This window comes from Ailuropoda melanoleuca, chromosome 2, assembly GCF_002007445.2.
Source record: "Ailuropoda melanoleuca isolate Jingjing chromosome 2, ASM200744v2, whole genome shotgun sequence".
NCBI lineage: Eukaryota > Metazoa > Chordata > Mammalia > Carnivora > Ursidae > Ailuropoda > Ailuropoda melanoleuca.
Window position 1 is genome coordinate 80298036 of NC_048219.1, and position 20572 is coordinate 80318607.

A 20572-nucleotide genomic window follows, 5' to 3' on the forward strand; every position below is an offset into this window, starting at 1 on the left:
CCTGGCACCCCACCAAGACTATCACAATTCAATATTTACTAGCGTAATTAGCTGTTTAATGTCTGCCTGTATGTGACATCCTCTGATGTCTTGGGAGATAAGCACCACCAAAGCATTGCATGACACGCCGCAGCCCTTAGCACAGTGCTTTGCACATAGTAAGCGCTCAGTGAACCCGTGAATGAATTGCATGAAAAGCTGACGGTCCTGGCAGTTTCCACTACACGAAGAGCCAAGTGTAGTGGAACTAAACTTCCACTAGTTTCGTGACAGTTTCCACTACAGAAAGGTGATTGAATTTCGTGTTGGCACAGGAAAAGTCCCACGCTGCGTGGTATTGGCTTCAGCTGGCAGAGCGGGGCCATGTGCCCTGCACACAGATACACAGCCAAGGGCAGGGTGTTGGGGGGAGTGGTGGTGGGGGGACTGAAATCCAAGCCACTGACCTGGCGGGGGCAGGGTACACAGATTGTCTCCCTGGAACCAGAGATGACTTTCTATAATTCCACAAAGACACCACCATTTCGGCAAGCAGTGGCCTTGTGTCACAGAATTAATCCTCCACCCCCAAAAACATCACATCCTGGGAGAATACACTAAAGGGCTTAAGGTGGGATGGGGGACAGGACCATATGGAAAGCCCTTCAAGTTAGAGGTGGTATTGACCTTGTCCAGACAAGCAACCTAGCCCTGTTCACCACCACCAAACTCCCCCAAAATGAATGTCTCTGGTATCTCAGCTGAACCTTTAGGTGGGGCTGAGGGCAAGACTCTGTTTTTCCACTGGAGGACATGAGTCAGTGAGCAGTGAGGTTCCACTTAATCACCACCCAAAAACAGGGTCCTTAAAACCAAGAGCTAGAAAAGCAAGGAAGTGATTAATGTAAAAGTCAGGATAGTGATTATTCCTTGGGCAGGGGAAGGCAGGACACGGTGGGGGTGGGGATGGGGATGGGAGTGGGGGTGAGGGACCTGCTGGAGAAGCGATATGTAGAGATCTTCCGGAGTCCAAGAATGTTCTAGTCCTTGACCTCAGCGGTGGTGGCTTTATAATTATACTTACGCATGTGTCTGTAATTTTCTAACTATGTATTATAGTTCACAATTTTAAACAGCTGAAAAAAATATGAATTATACAAAGCTGTTAAGCAGGGGCAACTGACCCGGCTTGTATTATCAGATCAGTTAGGTATTGAATGGATAATGGATTGAAGGCGGGGCAAGCCTAGAGGCAGGGAAAACAGGAGGTGAGGTGACTGCCATAATTTGGTGGGAGATTATTATAATGACTGAGGTAAGAAAAGGAACAATATTAGGGATGTAGTCTATATTATTTTTAAAAACACAGCCAAAAGAAGACAGAGGCTGGCACTACCCCTCAGGTCACTTGTTACCTCCATGTGTCGGGTGAATTGGGCTCAGGAGTTATAGCCCAAGGGCAGGCACGTGTCTAAACAGACACATAAACCAGGTCTTCCTCCTTGCCTTCCTCCCCGGTAGCTCTACTCAGAGGGACTCACTGCCTGGCCAGGGGGGATGAGAGCACATTTTTCACAAAGCCACAATATTATCCAAGTTGAGTTGATATAGGAGTTTCTATCACAACGTATAATCACTTAGTCATAATATCTAATCACTCAAGACTTTACAGAGTGTTTTCACATCTACTTTCTGGTACCAGAATGTGAGGTCCATGAACACAGAGGTGTTGTCTTGTTGCCTAGAACTAAACTTGGTACAACGGAGGCGCTCAATAAATATTATGGAATGAATGAGCACATTTAATCATTATTAATATTTAATCGCCACAACAACCCGTGAGGATTGGTAGGACATGAATTATCCCCATTTTGGAAGTTAGTAAACAAAGACTTGGGCAAATCAAGGAACGTGTCAAGGAGTTGATAATTCGGTTGACAAGAGAATCATGATTTGATTTCAGGTTCTCTGCTTCAACTCTCTTGTTTTTCCCACTTCTTCGCAGCTGAAGAGCCAAGGCTTCAAGTTATTATAGCCTTGAAACACCAGCTGGAAGTATTCCAAAATACACGATTGGTGCTATCAGATATCCCACGTCCTCTGATGTGCTAGGTTATGGGACAAACAAGGCCTACCCAGCTGCTGACGCATTGGAGGAGATGCAGCATTCCCCTGGGTGATCAGATCTAGTCGGCCCTAGGCTCCTCGGCACTCATGTTTGTCTCCATGCCCCCCACTTGGGTTTCTACTCCCCATCCCAGCCGTTCCACCCCTCCAAGCAAAAGAAGCTTAAGGAAACCCTGTTATTGCAAAAACACATGTTCTCATTTCTCTTCTTAGAAGAAAAATAAAAGAAGAGAGAAAGAAATGTGGCAACAGGTAGTTTTGGTACTCCAGAGCCCTTGTCGTCCAAAGGGAGTTCCATGGGGAGGCTGACGCATAATGTTCCATGAAAAGTTAATCTTGATTTCTTTCCTCTTAGTATTAATTAAAAGTAGTCATTTGAAGCATAAACCACAACTCAGATACCTAGGAAGTCCAGATGTTCAGTTAATATGAATATTTCTACTCCTGGAATTACGAAGGCCTTCCGTAGGAATCCCAGTCAAACTCCAAGAACTAGCAAACACCATATTTAAAACAGTATTTTGGAGAGAATACTTAAAACACCCAAGCCACTCAGAAAAGTGGAACTTTTAGGTTGCCTTTCTCCCGTCCTCCCCTGCACGGTCTGAAATTCACGTTTTATCCCAAGAGCAACTTGGTCTAGGTGAGTTGGACTATCCTCATCGGTTAAACAGTCTGTGTGACTCCCCTGAGAGTGTCACACGTAGGACTCACCAGAAATTCATCGGCAAACTCCTCTTTGTTGGCTTTCTTGTTTTGGGCCTCCTCCAGGAACTTGTACAGAATTTCCCTTTGGTCCATGCTGCAGGACAAGAGAAACTGTCTACTGGTGGGTCAAGCGAGGGCATGTCAAATGTATGTCATGGCCAAGATACCACCAAGAAGCCACTGCTGTTGCTGGAGCAGAGCATGTTGAAGGCTGTGGTTAACTGACTTCATCACAAGCCCTAGAGGAAATTAGTACGCAACCAGCCTCTGTGGTCACACAACAAAGCCATCATCACTCCAGGGCCCTAGTGCCTTCCTTCTCAAGGAAGGAACCTGGTTACAATTCAAGTTGTAACAAACAAAAGGTTAAACAGAGCATCACATGTGGTCTGCGCAGCTCTGAGACTGTTCCACTCCATCATCTTTAAGCAAGAGTCACCTTTTTTCTTACTTCCTAGAGAAAGGGCAGAATGCCAGGTCTCATGGCTGGGGTCTGCCTCTCCCCATTGCCTCAGTGAACACACAGGCCCTGTTGATACCTTCTGTTTCCTCATGCACCAAATGAACTCAGCCAAGGTCAGCTAGGGTCAGAAAGGGAGGAAGACACTGTTTGGAGTTAAGACATCTCCTGTTGTCCTATTCTCCCCAAAGTTTCTTGTCCATGTGATCAGTGGCAAATTTCTGTTCATCAGAGAAGGGGTTTTTCTTCAGAAGTTGTAAGTCTGCCATATAGATCCCAACCTCTCTTTTGGATGAAGCAAAGTCAGCTGCTTCTGACAGTCTGTGTCTCTCCCAGGGCTGGGGAAGTGCTGACCGTGGTTAAGGGAAGTGGTGTTGATTTCAGGAGTGAGTACGGGATCCAGGAGCACCGTGGCCCCCACGAGGAGCACCTGACCAGGAAGTTGGCACAGTGTTCCCCGTATGCAATGCTAGTTAACTATGAGGAACAGAAAAAGAGTAACAGCCACCACCTTGCCGGGAACAGTATAACTTTCAGGGCGGAAAGCATGAGCCATGTCTAGAGAAGACATTTCTGCTCTCCCAACTAGTGCCTGGGAAAAGGCCATTGCTTCAGGAGGCCATGCTGTGCATGTGGCATTTGGCCCTGTTTGACAGGCAGGCTGTTCTAGAAAAAGCTTCCACTTCTCAGCTTGAATAAATCCTGTCCTCAATGGGTACGAACCTACTTAAGATTGTCTCATACAGAGTGAGCACAACCCAAAATCAGCATAGCATCTCTGCTTGAGGACAGAAGTTCCATAAATTATTGTTAACAAAATTAGTCCGAAATAATCCTGAAGAAAACTGGGAAATGTGCCATTAGAGCTTCCTCTATTTAAGATATTAGCAATCCTTTCTGTTTTGCATTATTCAAACTCCCTTTAGGAAATCATGACTCCAAACACCATGAAGCCGTTTCTACTTTATTGAGCCTCACAACAGGAAAGGAACGGTCTTTGAGGAATCCCGCTTCTAGGCAGGTAAAGCCAATAAAGAATTTCAATCCCGAGCCACATAACAAATTAAATCGAAGCATAGTTCTTCAACAATATTTGTTGAAAATGGGATAGTATTTCTCCAACTAGCCCCATCTAGCATTCAAGGGGAATTTTTTGTTGCACTAACTAATGCGATGTTTAATTTGGCAATTTAAGGCATATAAAATATGGGGGAAGACTTTAAAAGCACGAAATCTAAAGTTCACAATAACTAAAACCCTATAAGATTATGTACAAGGTTAGATGAAGACAGGTGCAGAAAAGGATCGTGTAAGTGCGGGGATCAAGGGTGCTTTTGGAAAGTCTTTTAACATTCTTATGTCATTTTTTAAGTTAGAAAAAAGACATAAAAATCCATCAATTTGTTCAACAAATTTATTGAGTACCCACTAAATACTAAGCACTATGTTAGGGCTGGGAATGCAGTAGCAAACAAGCCAGAGTATAGTGAAAAGAACCCTTCACCAGTTAATAAAGCATCGCAGGACAAAGACATAGATGTAATTACTAATTAAAATGAAAACATTCCAAACTAACTTGCACAGCAAAGTTAGGTAGCAAAGCATAACCCTAAAAGGAAAATGATTTTCTGTATTTTAACAAGAGAGAGAGTTTCATAAACTCTCTGTCCCCTTAGAATGTAATCACTTCCAAGCAAACCAGAACTTTACTAATTAATAAACAAAAAGAGACCTCATCAAATAAGATTTAAAGCTCTTTCAAGCTCGCACGTCAGAACAATCTCTAACTTTAGTCTCTTCTTAGGGAGAGCTAAGATAGAGACAGATATGAGGTAAAGAGAAACTCACTGAGATGCCCTCTATGGTCTTTTTACCCCAAATATAAGAATCTAAAAATAGTGTCTTAGCAGAACTGCAAAAAAATTTTTTAAAGCAAACAGCAATTCTTAGGAGTCTGTTCCACTCTAAAACCAAAAGAGACAGAAACATCATGAAATAACCAAACCTCAAAAACCCACTTAGCTGAAAGACCATTTCCTGAGTAGACCACTCAAGCGAGCAAAACACAAAACTGAAGGAGAAAACAAAAACTTCAGTTTTATTTTTCACAAATCTAAGCTGCTACTTAATTTTTCACACTTCCCTCTACAGACACTTACAGGTGTCTACAGACAATCGGAGCGTGAGGTTTTTGGTAAAGATTCTGATGACTCATTTATATCTCGTGGGAAGATCAAAAGCTGGGGTGGGGGGAATATGTTATACAGCAAAGACCGGCAAGTACCTAAAAGAATTTACGAATTTGTGATGAAACACTTAATCCAGTCTGGTATACGTCCTGAGCGAATGCGTCAATTCCATGCAGTGAAGACGCACGGGCGTTCTGTCAGAACCCTCAGGAGTGAGTTCTAGTGGAAAGTAAAAGTGAATGAGCTCCTGAAGAAGACGGAGGGAGGCGCACCTCACTGCCGCCCCCTGTGGCTCTGCGGGGTGCTCAGAAGGGAGAGGACAGCAGAGGAGTGCCCGTCACACGGCCACCTACACCAGCAACAGGGAAGGGTGCCAGTGCAAGGGCACACACCAGTGTCACGGAGGGTGGAATTAGATGACAAAAAGACTTTAATGGAAGAGAGTATCAGGGGAGATTATTAGGGCAATGATGATTAGTTAATGGGAAATACACTCAGGTCTCAGCACTTCCTTCTTTCTCTCTGAGGAAGCATGCTCCACCCTGGGGAAGCCAGTTGCACTATGCCTGCCTTTCTCTACCTCCCAGGGTCACTGATGTGATATGTTCTCTGTGTATTACCTGCGGACGCTCGGTTCTTTGTGAGCGTCCCCTTGGTCACCAAGGCCTGCTTGTCCTTTCACCTCAGTGCCTTGTAGATTCAAGCAGCCTTTTCCATTCCCGTGCTGACCACCATGCCCTTTTGTGCATGTGGGTTGCCGCAGCACTGGGCTCTTAGTGATACGCCGTGCTAGCATCTTCTAGGAACCAAGGTTAGATGAAGGTTCTTAAAACTCCACTTTAATGATCAAGACCCAAAGCAGTTACAAGGGTCTATAGGAACACGCCCAGAAATACTCCGCTTGCCACCAAGCCCCTCCCTACGTGTCCCCACCCAAACTACCTAGCCACATCACCCACAGGCCTTGCTCACGCTACTTCTCACCTTTCCCCTAATTTTCGTCAAGACGAAAATAAAGCTGTAAAGCCTGGTCACTCTTTTCTTCAACAATCCTGCCCCTGACGCCATCTCACCAACGAACTTCTCTTAGTCTGCCTCTTCTCGGAATTAAGTCTTTATATTCAGCCAGAGAAGTTTTCTTTGTGTCTTCATGGGTTCCTTGTCTCCCCTAGGTTTATTTAAAAGAGTTTATTCAAAAGAAAACACATAAACGGGCCCCTGGAGTTTTAAGTTTACCAAAGGCAATGCTAGTGTCTTCTATATGCATCTGGGTAACCCACGTGCTTACCATGGTCTTAATGGTAACCAACACCTGAAATAAGCCTATTAGGATAAAGGACGTTACAGAATGTGGTTGGGTGTCGGGGAGAGACCCACCCTGACTTGCTTACTCACTACAGCAATGATTCCAGGTCTCCTGCCGGGCACTTGCACTGTGCCAGGAGCAGATGGGCCTTCCCTGCAGGGAGGTCCAGGGACCTGGCAAAGAGGACTTGCCTGAGGGCTGCTGCCCCAACAGCGGGGGCCATTGTTATGGAAGGAATGGGGCCGCCATCACCGAGACAGAGTCCAGTCCTGCAGAGCCGCCATGGCTGGGGGGTGGGGGGGGACAACCTCCTTCCTCTCCAGAATAGATCCAGGTTCCCTTCTGTAAAAGGACACAGGAGGGGCTTATAAAGCACCTCTAACGAAGCTTGTTGCTTTGCTTGTGTTTTTACATCACCCACAACAGGAAAGTCCCCTCCCCGGCTTCTGGTCACGATTGCTTCTGGTCACTACAGCATTCTGAGACCTCATCAAGCTCTTCAGTTCACCTGCTGTGAACTTCGTCCTCAGCTCCCCATATTCCACAGGGAATCATGCTCCGCTTTTGGTTTCGGAAATACAATCCTCAGGGGGCAAAAGTCAACAGATAATTTCCAACTGACGCAATTTACCTTTTTTTAAAACAGAGCTGGGACTCTTGGTGGGGCTTGGCATCCTGTTCAAAATATAATCAAACTTGAAGTCTTATCTTTCATTTGTTTATTCAGTATTGAGTCTGTTTATTCATTTAATGAACATGTGTGAGATCCATACACATGCGAGAGAATGGGGACGAGGGGCACTGCAGAGTGTATGACAAATTACCTTCATTCAAGGATCTTTTATACTTGTAAGGAAGGTAAGTACACAAATAACTGTAATTTAAGGCCATTTGTGGTAAGGCCATAAATGTTATGTGAACAAAATTTTGAGAAGGCAAAGATCACTTTGTGTTTGAGTTATCTGGATAGGCTTCCTGGAGGAAGCAGCATTTGAGTTCGGCCTAGAATATGTCAAAGAACCTGAGGAGAAGGAATAGGAAAGAGAGAGAGAGAACAGTAGGAGTTGGGTAGCTTAGTGAGTGGCTCAGTCTGACCAGAGCCTTGGTTCTGTAGAGCCCTGATTGACAAGGCTAGAAAGGGCAGGTGGAGACAGACCCTGAGTGAATTTGAATACAGGCTGAAAAGTCAGGCTTTATTTGATGGGCAGTGGGAAACCGGTGAAGGTTTTGTTTTTTTGTTTTTTAGTAACAACTTTATGGAGGTACCATCGACATACAATAAACTGCATGCTTCAAAGTGTGTGCGTTGATAAGTTTGAAATGTGTACACAGCCATGAAACCATCACCACAATCCATATAATGAACATATCCAATCACCTTCAAAAGTTCCACTGGAAAATCTTAAGAAAATGGCAGTCAAAGCATTTTCCTCGAAAAAATTTTTTTAAAGAAATGACCCCTTCTGATAAATTTTTTGAAAATCTCATCATCTCCTTCAGTGGTATGTAAAATTTCAAAATGAGTTATGCTATATCTAAAAATGAATCAAAAGAATAGACAAGGAAACCACAATCAACCAATCTGGTGGCAGTATATAGGACAGACTGGAATGGGGCAATCCTAGAACAGGACGATCAATTAACAGCCAAACTAAGAGGCTTTACCAAAAGTCCAGGCAGGTGGTATCAACCTCTCGTGAGACAATTAGGACAAAAGGAAGGAATAAGTGAGAAAGACTGATCGTGTGTGTAAGACTGGAAAGAAGGAACAGGGAGAAATAACTAAGGTTTTGAGCTAACTGGATGGCAGCCTGGGAAAGTATCGGGATAAGAAAGGTACACAGAAATGAAGAATTAGAGCTTGAGGATGTGGATTTAGGAAGAAGGGAAATAAGTCAGACTTGGGAATCACCCACACTGAGGCGAGAGGTAAAGCCAGAGGTTGGCTTGCCTTTGTGAGAGACAGTGTCAGTGGGGAGAAAAAAGTCAAGCTAGAACTTTATGAACTCCAAATCACAGCAGCCCCAAAGTGTTAATGGTGCAGTGCTTAAAATATTCCAAAAACTTGGGCTAAGCCCTTTACACAGTGTATTGTTTCCTTGATCCCTCACCATAATCCTACGAATTAGTAACCAAATCATCTCTATTTGAAGATGTGGAAACTAAGGCACAAAGGAATTGGATTCCTGGCCCAGGGTCACATGATTAGTCTACGGTGAAACGAAACTGTTAAAATCAGACAGTCTGAAGGTCTTCTGAATCTCTGGGCTACAGTGTCTTCTTTCTGCAACCCCACCACTTCAGCTCTCCTAGGAGAGGGTGGCCTAGCAACACAAACACAACACCCAAGCCAGAGCTGCTTTTCCCATTTACTTGGCATAACCTCCGGGGGCACCAGGTCCTCGATCTCAGAGACAGCCGTAAACTTGGAGGAAGATTCATATTCTGATGTTTCATTGGCAGTATAGGATAAAACAGGGAGCTGTGACAGCTAAGTGGGAAAAGAAAAGACAAGAGGGGGCGCTGGCCTCTGACATTTATCATTTACTTTATTTTTCAGCTTACTGAGATATAACAGATGTATAGCTTTGTATAAGTTTAAGGCGTACAGCGTAATGATTACCACAATAAGGTTAGTTAACACATCTGTCACCTTGCCTAACTAAACAGTGTGTTTTGGGGCGCCTGGCTGGCTTAGTCAGTGGAATATGTAACTCTTGATCTCGGGGTTGTGCGTTCGAGCCCCATGTTGGGTGTAGAGATGACTTAGAAAAAATAAAACCTTAAAAGATATGTATATAAATACATACTGTGGTTTTGTGTGTGTGTGTGTGTGTGTGTGTGGAAAACTTTAAAAATCTCTTTTAGCAACTTTTCTATATATGATATGGTGTTGTTAACTATCGTCCCATGCTGTATATTACATCCCCAGACCCTTTTCATCTTATAACTGGAAGGTTATACCCTTTGCCCAACTTCACCTATTTCCCCTACCTCCCACCCCCTGCCCCTGGCAACCACCAATCTGTTCTGTTTCTCTAGCATTCGATTGAGATTGCACTTACTGAGAATTACTTCAAATACATAGACACAATTTTATTTCATGAACAAAACAGCATTGGTCAAAGTGAAAATAGTGATTTCACCTAAGAAGTAAAATACCACAAAACCTACCATGTTGAGTTTATAGTCATGTAAGGGACAAAGGAACACATCGAGTGTCTAAACTTGGTAGCAAAAAAAAAAGCTGATTTCTACTTAAGAGAAACATGAAATCTCATCTGGGATTACTAACCTTTTGTGATTTATTCATGAATAGAGGAAATAGCATAACTTGAAACAGTCAAAATATAGTAGCAGGCTACATCTTTATTTCCATGCATTTAGGGGAAACAGATAGCTGGCTGGCTGAAGGGAGGGGATGTGGTTATACTTGAGCCAAACTGTAACCAAACCATTAATGCCTTTCTTCAAAAATAGACATAGCAATGTTTTTCTTCTTGACAATCAGGTAAGTAGCCAAGCCTTGGGGCTTATGATTGTAAGAGTCTCCACTTGATGATTGCCTACTAATCTATGAGATTATGAAGGATTATTCCAAGAAACACATGCCGTAGATACCACAGGCTTCATTTGTAGCCACTTATGTAGGGGCCAGGGAAGTGCATACCCTCTACTGACTGACCGCCCAGGCGTCCCAGAGCTTTCTGATTTGCCAACATCCCAGAGAGAGTGTGAACTATGCAGGAACTAAAAAACACTCCAGACTAGATTCTAAAAAAAAAAGTTAACCTACATACAATTGTGTTTGGCACAGACGATCAGGATTGCAACAGAATTTAAATTATTCAAGGAGAAATGTTCATTTAGCTTGGAAGCAGGGGTCTACATGCTTTTCTGTAAGGGCCAGAGAACAAATATATTTTACAGGCCATAAGGGGTCTACTGTAACTCCTCAGCTCTGTTGTTGCAGTCTAATACAGCCATGCGCAGTATGGAAACAAGTGAGTGTAGCATTCCAACAAACCTATCGAAAAAAAAAGCAGCAGGCGGGATTTGGCCAGCCCCTGCTCTAACATGATGGTTCTCAAGTTCTATATGGACATAAAAATCCCTTGTGGAACTGGTTAAAAAGGTAGGATCCTAGGCCCCAGCCTCCCCCTACAGACTCGGAATCTCTAGGGATGGGGCCTGGAAGTCAGCAATTTTTAAGGTCCACAAGTGGTATGTAAACCACTTTTTGGTTTTAAAAACACTGTGGTATGCAGCTAGCTTCAGCTAAGCTGGGATGGCCCCACTGTCCTAGATGTGGGCCAGCACTTCCTGCATCCTGTGGCGGTAAAAATGCTCTGTTTTATCTTTTGTTGGCCTTTCTAGTAGAAGGGCAGATGAAGAAACTGCCTTTTTTTTTTTTTTTTTTTTGCTTTCAACCTAAAAGTGCATAAATAATTCTCCTTTGGTGAAATGAACACAAAACTTAGGATAGGAATTTAAAAGAAAATCCTCAACTTAAAATAACCAGATTCCAACAAAAATTTCCCTGAAGTCCTTGAGACTGCAAAATGAGTAGACAAGATCCTTACCAAAGGATAGGGCTAAATCTGAATGAATAGTTTACCGTGTGCTCCCTTTCCCAAAATATGTCCAGCAGAGGCCTGCTCTGTTGCCTGGAATTCCACTCCTAACAAGCCATTACTTTGTATCTGGAGGTCTTTGCTTAAATGGAACCTCATTCATATGCACATGAAGACAGAAAGTACAAAATCTCCGTAGACCCCCGAGGGCTGCTCCCCACTTCAGCAATCAGTGGAAAAGAAATTATTCAGCTAAGTCCAGTTGTGTCCAAAAGAAAGTAGCTTTGGATTGGGGTGTCTGTTTCAATGGCCAGCAATCAATCACGTAATCAGAGTGGAGACGATGTTCAGGCTAGGAAACAGCACCACCTCTTCTTCAGCTCTCCAGATTCTCCTAGGAAGGACAATGAATATCCTACAGTCAAAGGGATCATCTTCCTCAAGGGAGCTTCCTAAAGAAAGCGCAAATCATCTACAGACACCTCCAGGGAATGCAGCTCTGACTGAGGCCGCTGCTGCTGCTGGATGAAGAGGGATTCTCAGTGAGAGCCGATGCTCTAATGATTACTAAGACCTGGGCTTAGAATGCCTCCTATAGTTATCGCTGTAGCAGAGACACTGTTTTTTGTTAGACGATAGGGGGACGATTCTGAATTTCTGCAGCTGGGCTGAGACAGTGCTCTATCACCAGTATACATAATAGGCCGTTATATACAGGAAGTGGGATTTAGCTCTGCACTGTTAGTAGGCAACTAAAATTTTAGGCAAAATGTCTCTGGAGTCCAACACCCATAATCCTGAGCTTCTGACTGCTCCCCTTCCCGTGGGGGGGAAAAGCAACAAACTGCCATTTTCAGCAAAGTAGGGAGACCTGTTTTGCTACTTGGTTTCCAACTTACAGAAAGAATCAGGAATTGGGAGTTCCAGGTATTAGTACAAAAATAATGCAAATACCTATCAAAGCCAGGGGCCCCAACGTACTTACCCAACCTCCCTGGCCCTGGACAAACTCCCGGATGGCACTGTTGCCATTGATCATGTCTGTCATGGGGACAGCCATCCGTCTTGCCATTTCGGGAGCCATGCGGACCACATATTCAAGAAGCTTCACTGACACTGCCAGAAAGGCTCTCTCGTAAGCTAAGCTGGAATCCTGGGCACACCAGGCCTGGCTGAGAGATTTTACTGTGTCCTGAAGTACAGCTCCTGCCTGGGGAGAGACATAGGGTATCAGTGAAGGAGCGATAAAAAAGTACAGGAGGCTGCAGGTGCAGGAGTCCAGCAAAGCAAGAGTTTCCTAGAGAATGGCAAATGCACCACTCGTTGTATCTGGGGTAATCTTAAGGAGTAGATGGACAAACTTTTATTACTTTATTATTTTGTTATTTATTGTAATGGGTATAGAGAAAACATAAGTGGCCCATCAAACCCCTGAGTTCAGGTATTATTACTTAGGATGGGCACAATGGTTGAAAGAAAAACAAAATGATTTGAAAGAAAAATATAAAGTATATGATAGTACAGCTGGTCGAGGTGTAAAGGCATGACTTGAATGACTGAAGTCTGGGAAATTCTAAAGTAAAAAAAAAAAAAAGAATCGTTTTTTCTCTTCCTTTTTCTTCCCCCCCAAATTGATCCAAAAGTCATTAGGTGGGGCCAAGCAAGATCTACTGTGGTGTAGTAGAGGGGGGCCCATGGTAGTCAGAGCAGACTGGCAGAACCCAAACAAGCTGTAAAGGGCATCCGCAAGAGTACCCAGATCTTGGTTTAAATACCATTCTCCGTTTAAAGATACCAGAGCTCCCTGGAGAATGGCTGACTTCAGGCCGGGGCTTGGAAAATACAACAGATCTGTCAGAAATTAAGGAAGTACTCACAGAATAACAGGGACATGCCAAAAAGACACAGTCCAGATGGAGAGGACTCCCACTGGTCAAAACTGGGACAATTTGAGCATCCAAATAAATAATAATAGTAACAGATTTTAACCCTTGAATAAAGTAGGAATTCATGAGTCTGTGTTGATACAAAAAAATAAATGAATAGATTGAAATGTTGATGAGATATGGGATAGTTACATGGTTTCAAAGTACCTCCCTCCACAACACTTAACTATGTTAACCACAGATATTAACTACAGGGGAGCAGCCTTGCAGACACCATCCTAAGTGATTGAAGTTAAATCAGTAATGGGACAAATTAAAATTTGTGCCACTTAATAGGTGCAATGAGAAGAACACAGCAACCCCTCTGTGACCTTCCTACCAAAGTACAGACCCTGAATCCACTCAAGAGGAAACATGGAACAGACCCAAGTTTAAGGGACATTCTACAAAATAACTGACCCATAATCTTTGGGGGTCAAAGTCACGAAAAATCAAGGAAAGACTGAGGAACAATTCCAGATTGAAGGAGACTAAAGAGAAATGACAACTAAATGCAGGACCTGATTCTGGCCTAGTTCTTTTTGTTGCATGTGACATCATTGGGACAATTGGCAAAACTTGAATGGGATCTGAGGACAAGATGATAATGTGTCAGTGTTGATCTCCTGGTTTTAATGTGGTTATATCAAGAATGGCCTTATTTGAAGGAAATGTGAAAGTATTAGGGGACGATGGAACATCTTATCAGCTACCTACTCTCAGGTGATTCAAGAGGGGAAATTCTTTGTACAATTATGTGCAACTTTCCTATGAATTTGGGAGTTTCAAAAAAAATTTTTTTTTAATTAAAAAACAAAAGTAAATTCAGCTCTCGGCTACCTAGGAAAGTTTCAGTGCAAGGAGTTAGGAGTCATAAGTCCAGTTCTGCCTGAATAAGTACACCATCCAAGCTATATCTGGTAAGAAGAATAAAGCATAATGGCGAAGAGTGTGGTTCTGGGATCCGTCTGGGTTCAAATCCTAACTTCAGCACTCACTGAGTAACCTAATTTCTCGTTTCCCTCTTCCTCCATTTGCTTATCTGCTCAAATGGGTATCGAGTCAGAAAACATTTGTGGAGGGTCTCCTGTATAAGAGGTACCATTCCAGGTTGTGTGAATACTGCAGTGAACAAAGAGGTTAGATGTTTGCTCCACGGCATTCCATGCACAGGAGGAGAGCTTGCCCTGTGAATACAGTTCCTATAATACCCCAGGGAGTGGTGGAAGGTTTAAATGAGCTAATAAGTGCAAAGCATTTGGAATACTGTCTGGCACCTGTTAAGTGATGAGCTCATATTACCTGCCCTTATTGATAATCAGCAACACCTTCTAGAACGTCGTCTATGGTCTTTACATCCAATGCAGAATCCAAGGGCCACTGCCAGTAATCAGCATTCTGATGAAAAGCCAGTGTTTGCTGTAAGTCCTTACCCCTTATCGCAGCATACTTGTGGACTGCCTGTCTTTCCAGTACATGATTTCATTGCTGGACCTTGGGTTGGGGGCAGGGGAAGACACCCACTCCCAGCCAAATAAACATAAAACAGGTACATAAAAGAACATTTGTTCTTTACCAAGAACAAAGTGCTAAGATGTGCTCTATGCCACGTTAAGCACAGCTCTGCTGAAAAACAAATGGAAACTATCTGAAGGTTGACCAGCTCTCGCCAGAAGCTTTCCCTCTCAATATGACTTGGGCCTTTGATGAGCTCCTGAAGAACTAGTCATTGGAGAATTCCTGCCGTGTCTCTTTGGATGAACATAAGCCCCCAAATCTTTTGCAGGACATTTCTAGTTATAGTCATATACGAGTGGTAAAAAAAGAGCATCTGCAAGAGAAAAACAGCAGCAACTTTACCTGTCCCCGAATGGTTTCTGCAATGACATTTTTGGCCGAAGCTTCCAATTCTCCATTGAACTGGTCACCCAACATCCGAAGGCGACCAGCAATGATGGCCACGTCAAAAGAGCAAGACTCTCCTAAGATGGAGGGAACACGTTCACGTTTGTTACAGAACTTGAAGGTACGGCCAGTCCCAGGAATCTGGGCACTGGAGAATGTTCTCTAGACTTTTAAATAGCCTCGGCATCGTTCTCTTCCAAGAACGCCTTCCATATTCTGTCAACCCCATAGGCAGTAGATCTCCCTTCACTGAGACTATCTTTCCCTTCCATGGACACTATTGACTTTCAGATATCGCTCAAAGCTTAGTTTGCCTTTTGAAACTTAAGAGGAAATAAGAAGGCATATTCAGATGCTCTTATTGACCTGCCATTGCCACCTCAGGCCAGGAGCCCTACCTGAATCTGGTTCGTCTCCACAATATAGGTCCCGGTCAGCAACCTGCATTGTGGTGCCCAGGAAGTCTGTGAGTAAAGTGTCCACGATGCATTCCGTTTGCTCCTCAAAAGTTCGGGGCCTCTTCATTTTAGATGTTTGCTGCAGAGTTTTGCTTTTCCACAAAACAAGCAGTTTTCTGCTCAGCAGGAAGTCAGAAATATGGTAAGCCAGAGGAGTCTGCCTTTGTACTTTGTAAAGTCTCCTAACGGGATGTGTCGTCCTAGAGCCTGTCCTACCAATTTTTTTCAAAAATGAGCTGTCAGAAACACGGGACCTCTCTGAAGAGCTCACCTACACAAACTGGGGAGACTTTTTGAAGACTTTCAGTTCCTTTTCTCAGAACCACGCCCTAGCCAGTACCTAAGATTAATGAATAACTTTTATTGTTAGCCAATTTAGAACTGAAATAGGGTTGAGGAAGAGTTTCTTGGGCAATTTCATTTAGAAATACTTCCTGTTAGGTTCCTGTTAGGTTCTGTGTCTGGTGTAATTTAAAGAAAGAAAGTTTCGCAGTTAAAAGAGGCAAGGATTCAACTCCTGAGAGGTGGCATTTATTTGCCACAATCAGACATTTTATGTACTGTCTGTGGCTTTGCAGGTAATACAGGAAAATGACACAGACACGGCTCCTGTCCTCAAGGACCTTCTGCTTCAGCACGCACGGCAGATATTACAGGACTAGTCCCATCATTTCTGGTGCTTCCTGGGACACAGTGTGTGATTACAGTGTGTGATGGGGACTCAGACCTAGGCGGTGAGGAAGGCTTCCTTGAAGTTGTAACATCCGAGGTGAGCTCTGAAGGACAAGCAGGGATTATGAGGCAAAGAGGAGAAAAAAAGCCATTCCAGGTGGGAATAGGTATACACAAGCTGAGAAGGTGGGGAGGGAGGGGGGATCTTGGGCATTTGAGGAATTGGGAATGGGGATAAGACAAAGTACTTCACAGGGAAATCATATGAGAATTAAATAAGACAATGTCATGTGGGATGACCCCCCGGTTTCTGACATGTAGTAAGTGTTAAATGTCTTTCCTGTTAGCCTGAGGATGAAAGGGATCTGGGACTCACTCTCTGACAGAATTAAGAAGGATTCTCCTAACAGGGGTTAGACTCCATCATTGTTTTTATGAGATCTCATGATTGGACACTTACCACAGTGGCCACCTTCTTAATGTAGCTGTGGGAATTCACAGGGCCTGGATAGACAAAACCTGACTTGTATATGCCTCCCTGGATGAGACTAACTGAAACACAAAGGAGGAGTGCCCGGAACGGTGGGTCTCCTTTGAAGTTTCTTGGCTGAAAACAGTCAGATTCTTACTGCAGCTGAAGGTTCTCAACTAAGGAGGAAGTGTTTAAATTTTGAAGAAAAATAGGCACCTGTGGTAGTCATGTACTTCATGGACTCCTTGCCTCCTTGCCCTTATCACACGCTGCCCCGTATATTATTATCCTGACCATTCAAGTTACACTGTGCTTGTGTCTGACGTATTGCTAAGACCCCAATAAAAGTGGAGACAAAGCTTGGCTCAATGCCTTTCTCTGCTAGAGCTTCTGGTCCCTAGGCCTCTCCTTTCTCCTACTAAGGTGTCTGGAGTAATCTTTTCATTTGCCGCCTCGGGGTTTGCTGGCCAAACCTGACCTGTAGCCCCACCTAGATTTTGGATTTCGTGTCAGCACTCAAACCTATCGGCTCTTCCAGGGCATTCTGACCTGATAAGCTGATAAGACATTCAAGTATAAGCAGTAAGTCAGTTGTTCAGAATGAAACTTCTACTTGCAAAATAGAGAGAGCCAATCTTCTGTTTTCTATTCTATTCTAAAAACGAATGATGGCTGGGTAGCCTGGATGGCTCAGTCCATTAAGCAGTTGTGCTCGGCTTGGGTCATGATCCCAGGATCCTGGGATCTGCTCCCTGATCAGCGGGGAGGCTGCTTCTCTCTCTCCCTCTGCCCCACTTCCCCAGTTGTTCTCTCTCTCTCTCAAATAAATAAAATCTTTAAAAAAAAACTGATTTAAAAATAAAATCAAATAAAAACAAATGATCATAAATTGCTTGTGGATGAGAAACAAAAATTATGTAAAGGGCCGTTTTCATTTGTCATCTATCACTAGGGCTGAAACTTCAATTTCTGCTAAGTAAGCTTTGACCTCTAACGAAAGAAGGTCCTTCTGAGATAATGCTAAGCCACCCTCCTTTCACACTAGAGCCAGTTACTAAAAATTTAAGGATTTCAACAAACTAATTCATGACTATTCATGACTATTCCCTAAATAGCTTATGAAAACAAGCAAAAGGTTTATAACATACCATCTAACTGGTGTTAAATAGCTTACCCAAGGTAAGTGGCATCCGTAAGTGGCAGAATAGAAATTTAAAACCAAGTCTGTCCTACGTCAAATAATAAATCTTTTCCCACAGCAATTCATTTCACGGCTGATGTGCTTATGGGCAAATGCTATCTTCGGAATCTAATCTTTGCATTATCTTATCTATCCTTTGCATTATCTTGTAGAATCAATGTTGTAAGGCTAAGGAAACGGAGTATACATTCTCCTGGGCCATGTGGGGTAGTTTCTTCCTTTGTGTATTTCTTCTTGAGCCTTCATTATAGCATCTTCCCGAACCATCCCAGCCCTTCTCCCACAGCTCACATACCTTTCACTCTTGCGGTCCCAGTGCTATCTCCCAGTTAGTACTGAAGAATGAAGCCACAATGTCTTCACCATCACTTGCTGCTTCTGCTGCTCTGGCCACAACAATTTACTTCCCTCTCTCGAAAGCCTCCTCACCGTTTATCATCTTGTCATCTGCGCCAGGTCTGCCTGTGAATGCGGATCCTTGGGTACAGCTACTTTCAATGTGTAAATCTATAACTGAGAAAATAAATTCTTTGTCTTCCCTCCCCCAAACACCCAAGATATGCGAAAGGGATAGAAAAACGGTAACAGAACTCCCATTCAAAAAGGGGGATGGGGGAAATGGAGTCATTTAACAGCCAGTAGGCCGTGGCAATATGATGATGGTCAGGAACTATGCAAACGATTGCCTCTGCAATGTTCTAAATCACCATGGTCACGAGTGGGCACCCAATGCATGTGTCACATACTATTTTCCAACCAACACAGACATTAGAAAGCCATTTTTCTAAAAGCACAATATCAACTTCCCTCACAGATTTTAAAAATATGCATCTACTTATATCACATCATCAAACCATATGTCTGCAAAGCTAGAGAGAGCTCCCAGGGAGAAGAAATATAATTAACTTCATGGTATACTTAAGCTTTAGTCATTTTGCTTATAAATTAGCAAAACCAGGCTACAGTTAAATCATTTCTCCCTTGAGATCATTTTAAAAATACACTTTTCAAAAGCAACATTTTCGTATTCTGCTATGCCCCATACATTACAGACAAGCAACCAAGTAGGACTCAATCTTTTAAAAGCTCCAATACCTGGGATCATTTTAGCAACATTTATTCAATTATTGAGCCATACCTAATTTTCTTTAGGTCAATGTTTCAATTATAGTCTTTAATTTTTAAAAAAGTCCATCAATTCCCTTAATCTCTACCATTTATATCCCATGCCCTTATAACACTGTAAATTGGCAGCCCTTTACACTTCCATTTTATTTCTTTTAGTACCTAACTAAACACTCATGGTTTAATCAAACAAGTCAAACTATGGAAAAGGCAATTCTGAAGCTGTTCTGATCTCTCTACCAGTAATCCCTGGGTACCCACGATCTAGATCATTCTCAATGGGGAGAGATTTTGTCCCACCAAGGCACCTTTGGCAATGTCTGGAGACATTTTTGTTACGATTGGGGGTTCTATTGGCATCTTGTGGGTATGGGCCAAAGACGCTAATCATCATCCTAAGTGCACAGGAAAACCCTCTACAACAAAGAGTTATCTGGCCCCAAATGTCAGTAATGCCAATTTTTAGAAACCCTAGTCTAGATGGACTTCCACTATTGTTTGGTTGATACAATGTAACAAAACACACTTCAAACACCAAACCCAAAACACCTTCAGAATCTAATTACTGACAGCCACTCATTTGGTAAATATTTATTGAGCCATCACTATGTGGCAGACAGTGGAGATGGAAGGAAAGAACATGACCGTCCTTAGAAATTGTCCAGGGGGGAAAACAACTCACAAAATCTAGGCCCTTGCCAGAAAATTCAATACTGTCTGCTATCTACTCCTGTGAAGAGCCTAGTTGAGAGAAGTCATGGATGAAAAAAAATTTTAAAGGTATGCAGTCCATTTACATATCTACGTGGTAGAAGTCCTTGAATTAAGCTAGATGATATTTGGATTGTGTTATCTTAAGTCCTTGAAGAAATGCCCTCACTAAGTTCCATGTTAAAGTCATGCTCTCTGCTTTCATTGAAGAACACCTAAGTCATGAGAAACCTGTTAACTAACTTCCCATAAGAATCTTGTACTTGGGGTGCCTGGGTGGCTCAGTTGGTTAAGTGTCTGCCTTCAGCTCAGGTTATGATCCCAGGATCCTGGGATCGCATCCCACATCAGGCTCCCTGCTCAGTGGGGAGTCTGCTTCTCCCTTTGCCCCCCACCCCGTACTCATGCTCTCTCTCTTTTGCAAAAATAAATAAAATCCTAAAAAAAAAAAAAAAATCTTGTACTTACCCCTCAGTGCCACCTTTGTGAAACTACATGTAAATTTCTTTTAGAAATTAATATTGGAAGGTTTCTTCCTCTCTGATGACAACTATATACCTATTTCTCTTCACCCTGACTGCCAAATCACTTATAGAGCTAACTTTGAGGTTCGACTGTACCAATTATGTAGGCCCTTAAGCCTGAACATTTGTGTACTTCCCCATCCCTAACAAGCTGGTCTAAGGTGGTACTTCCATTTTCCCTGTTGTAGCTCCTCTGGTTATTTATACTTTACTATTTATACTTTAAACCATTTTAT

At 43.0% G+C, this 20572-nt stretch overlaps 2 protein-coding genes across 4 annotated transcripts in view; both read right to left on the reverse strand.

Annotated features, from left to right (window-relative positions):
- The window catches only part of PTPN22 (protein tyrosine phosphatase non-receptor type 22), a 56127-nt gene extending 53030 nt beyond the window's left edge, over positions 1-3097 (reverse strand). Inside the window, exon 1 of one of the 3 annotated variants that reach the window (XM_011223675.3) lies at positions 2821-3097. In XM_011223675.3, coding sequence (XP_011221977.1) covers positions 2821-2907 — 87 coding nt within the window. In that variant the 5' untranslated portion in view covers positions 2908-3097. The remainder of the gene's footprint in view (positions 1-2820) is intronic. The other 2 variants (XM_034654130.1, XM_002918245.4) reach the window with 2 other exon arrangements.
- Positions 3098-9300: 6203 nt separating this feature from the next.
- Positions 9301-18405, reverse strand: BCL2L15 (BCL2 like 15). The gene is made up of 5 exons (XM_002918244.4): positions 18272-18405; positions 15572-15747; positions 15129-15250; positions 12329-12553; positions 9301-11737 (listed from the first exon to the last, which is right to left on the reverse strand). The coding sequence occupies exons 2-5, from the start codon at positions 15696-15698 to the stop codon at positions 11720-11722; spliced, it is 492 nt and encodes a 163-aa protein (XP_002918290.1). The 5' UTR covers positions 15699-15747; positions 18272-18405; the 3' UTR covers positions 9301-11719.
- Positions 18406-20572: the final 2167 nt, after the last annotated feature.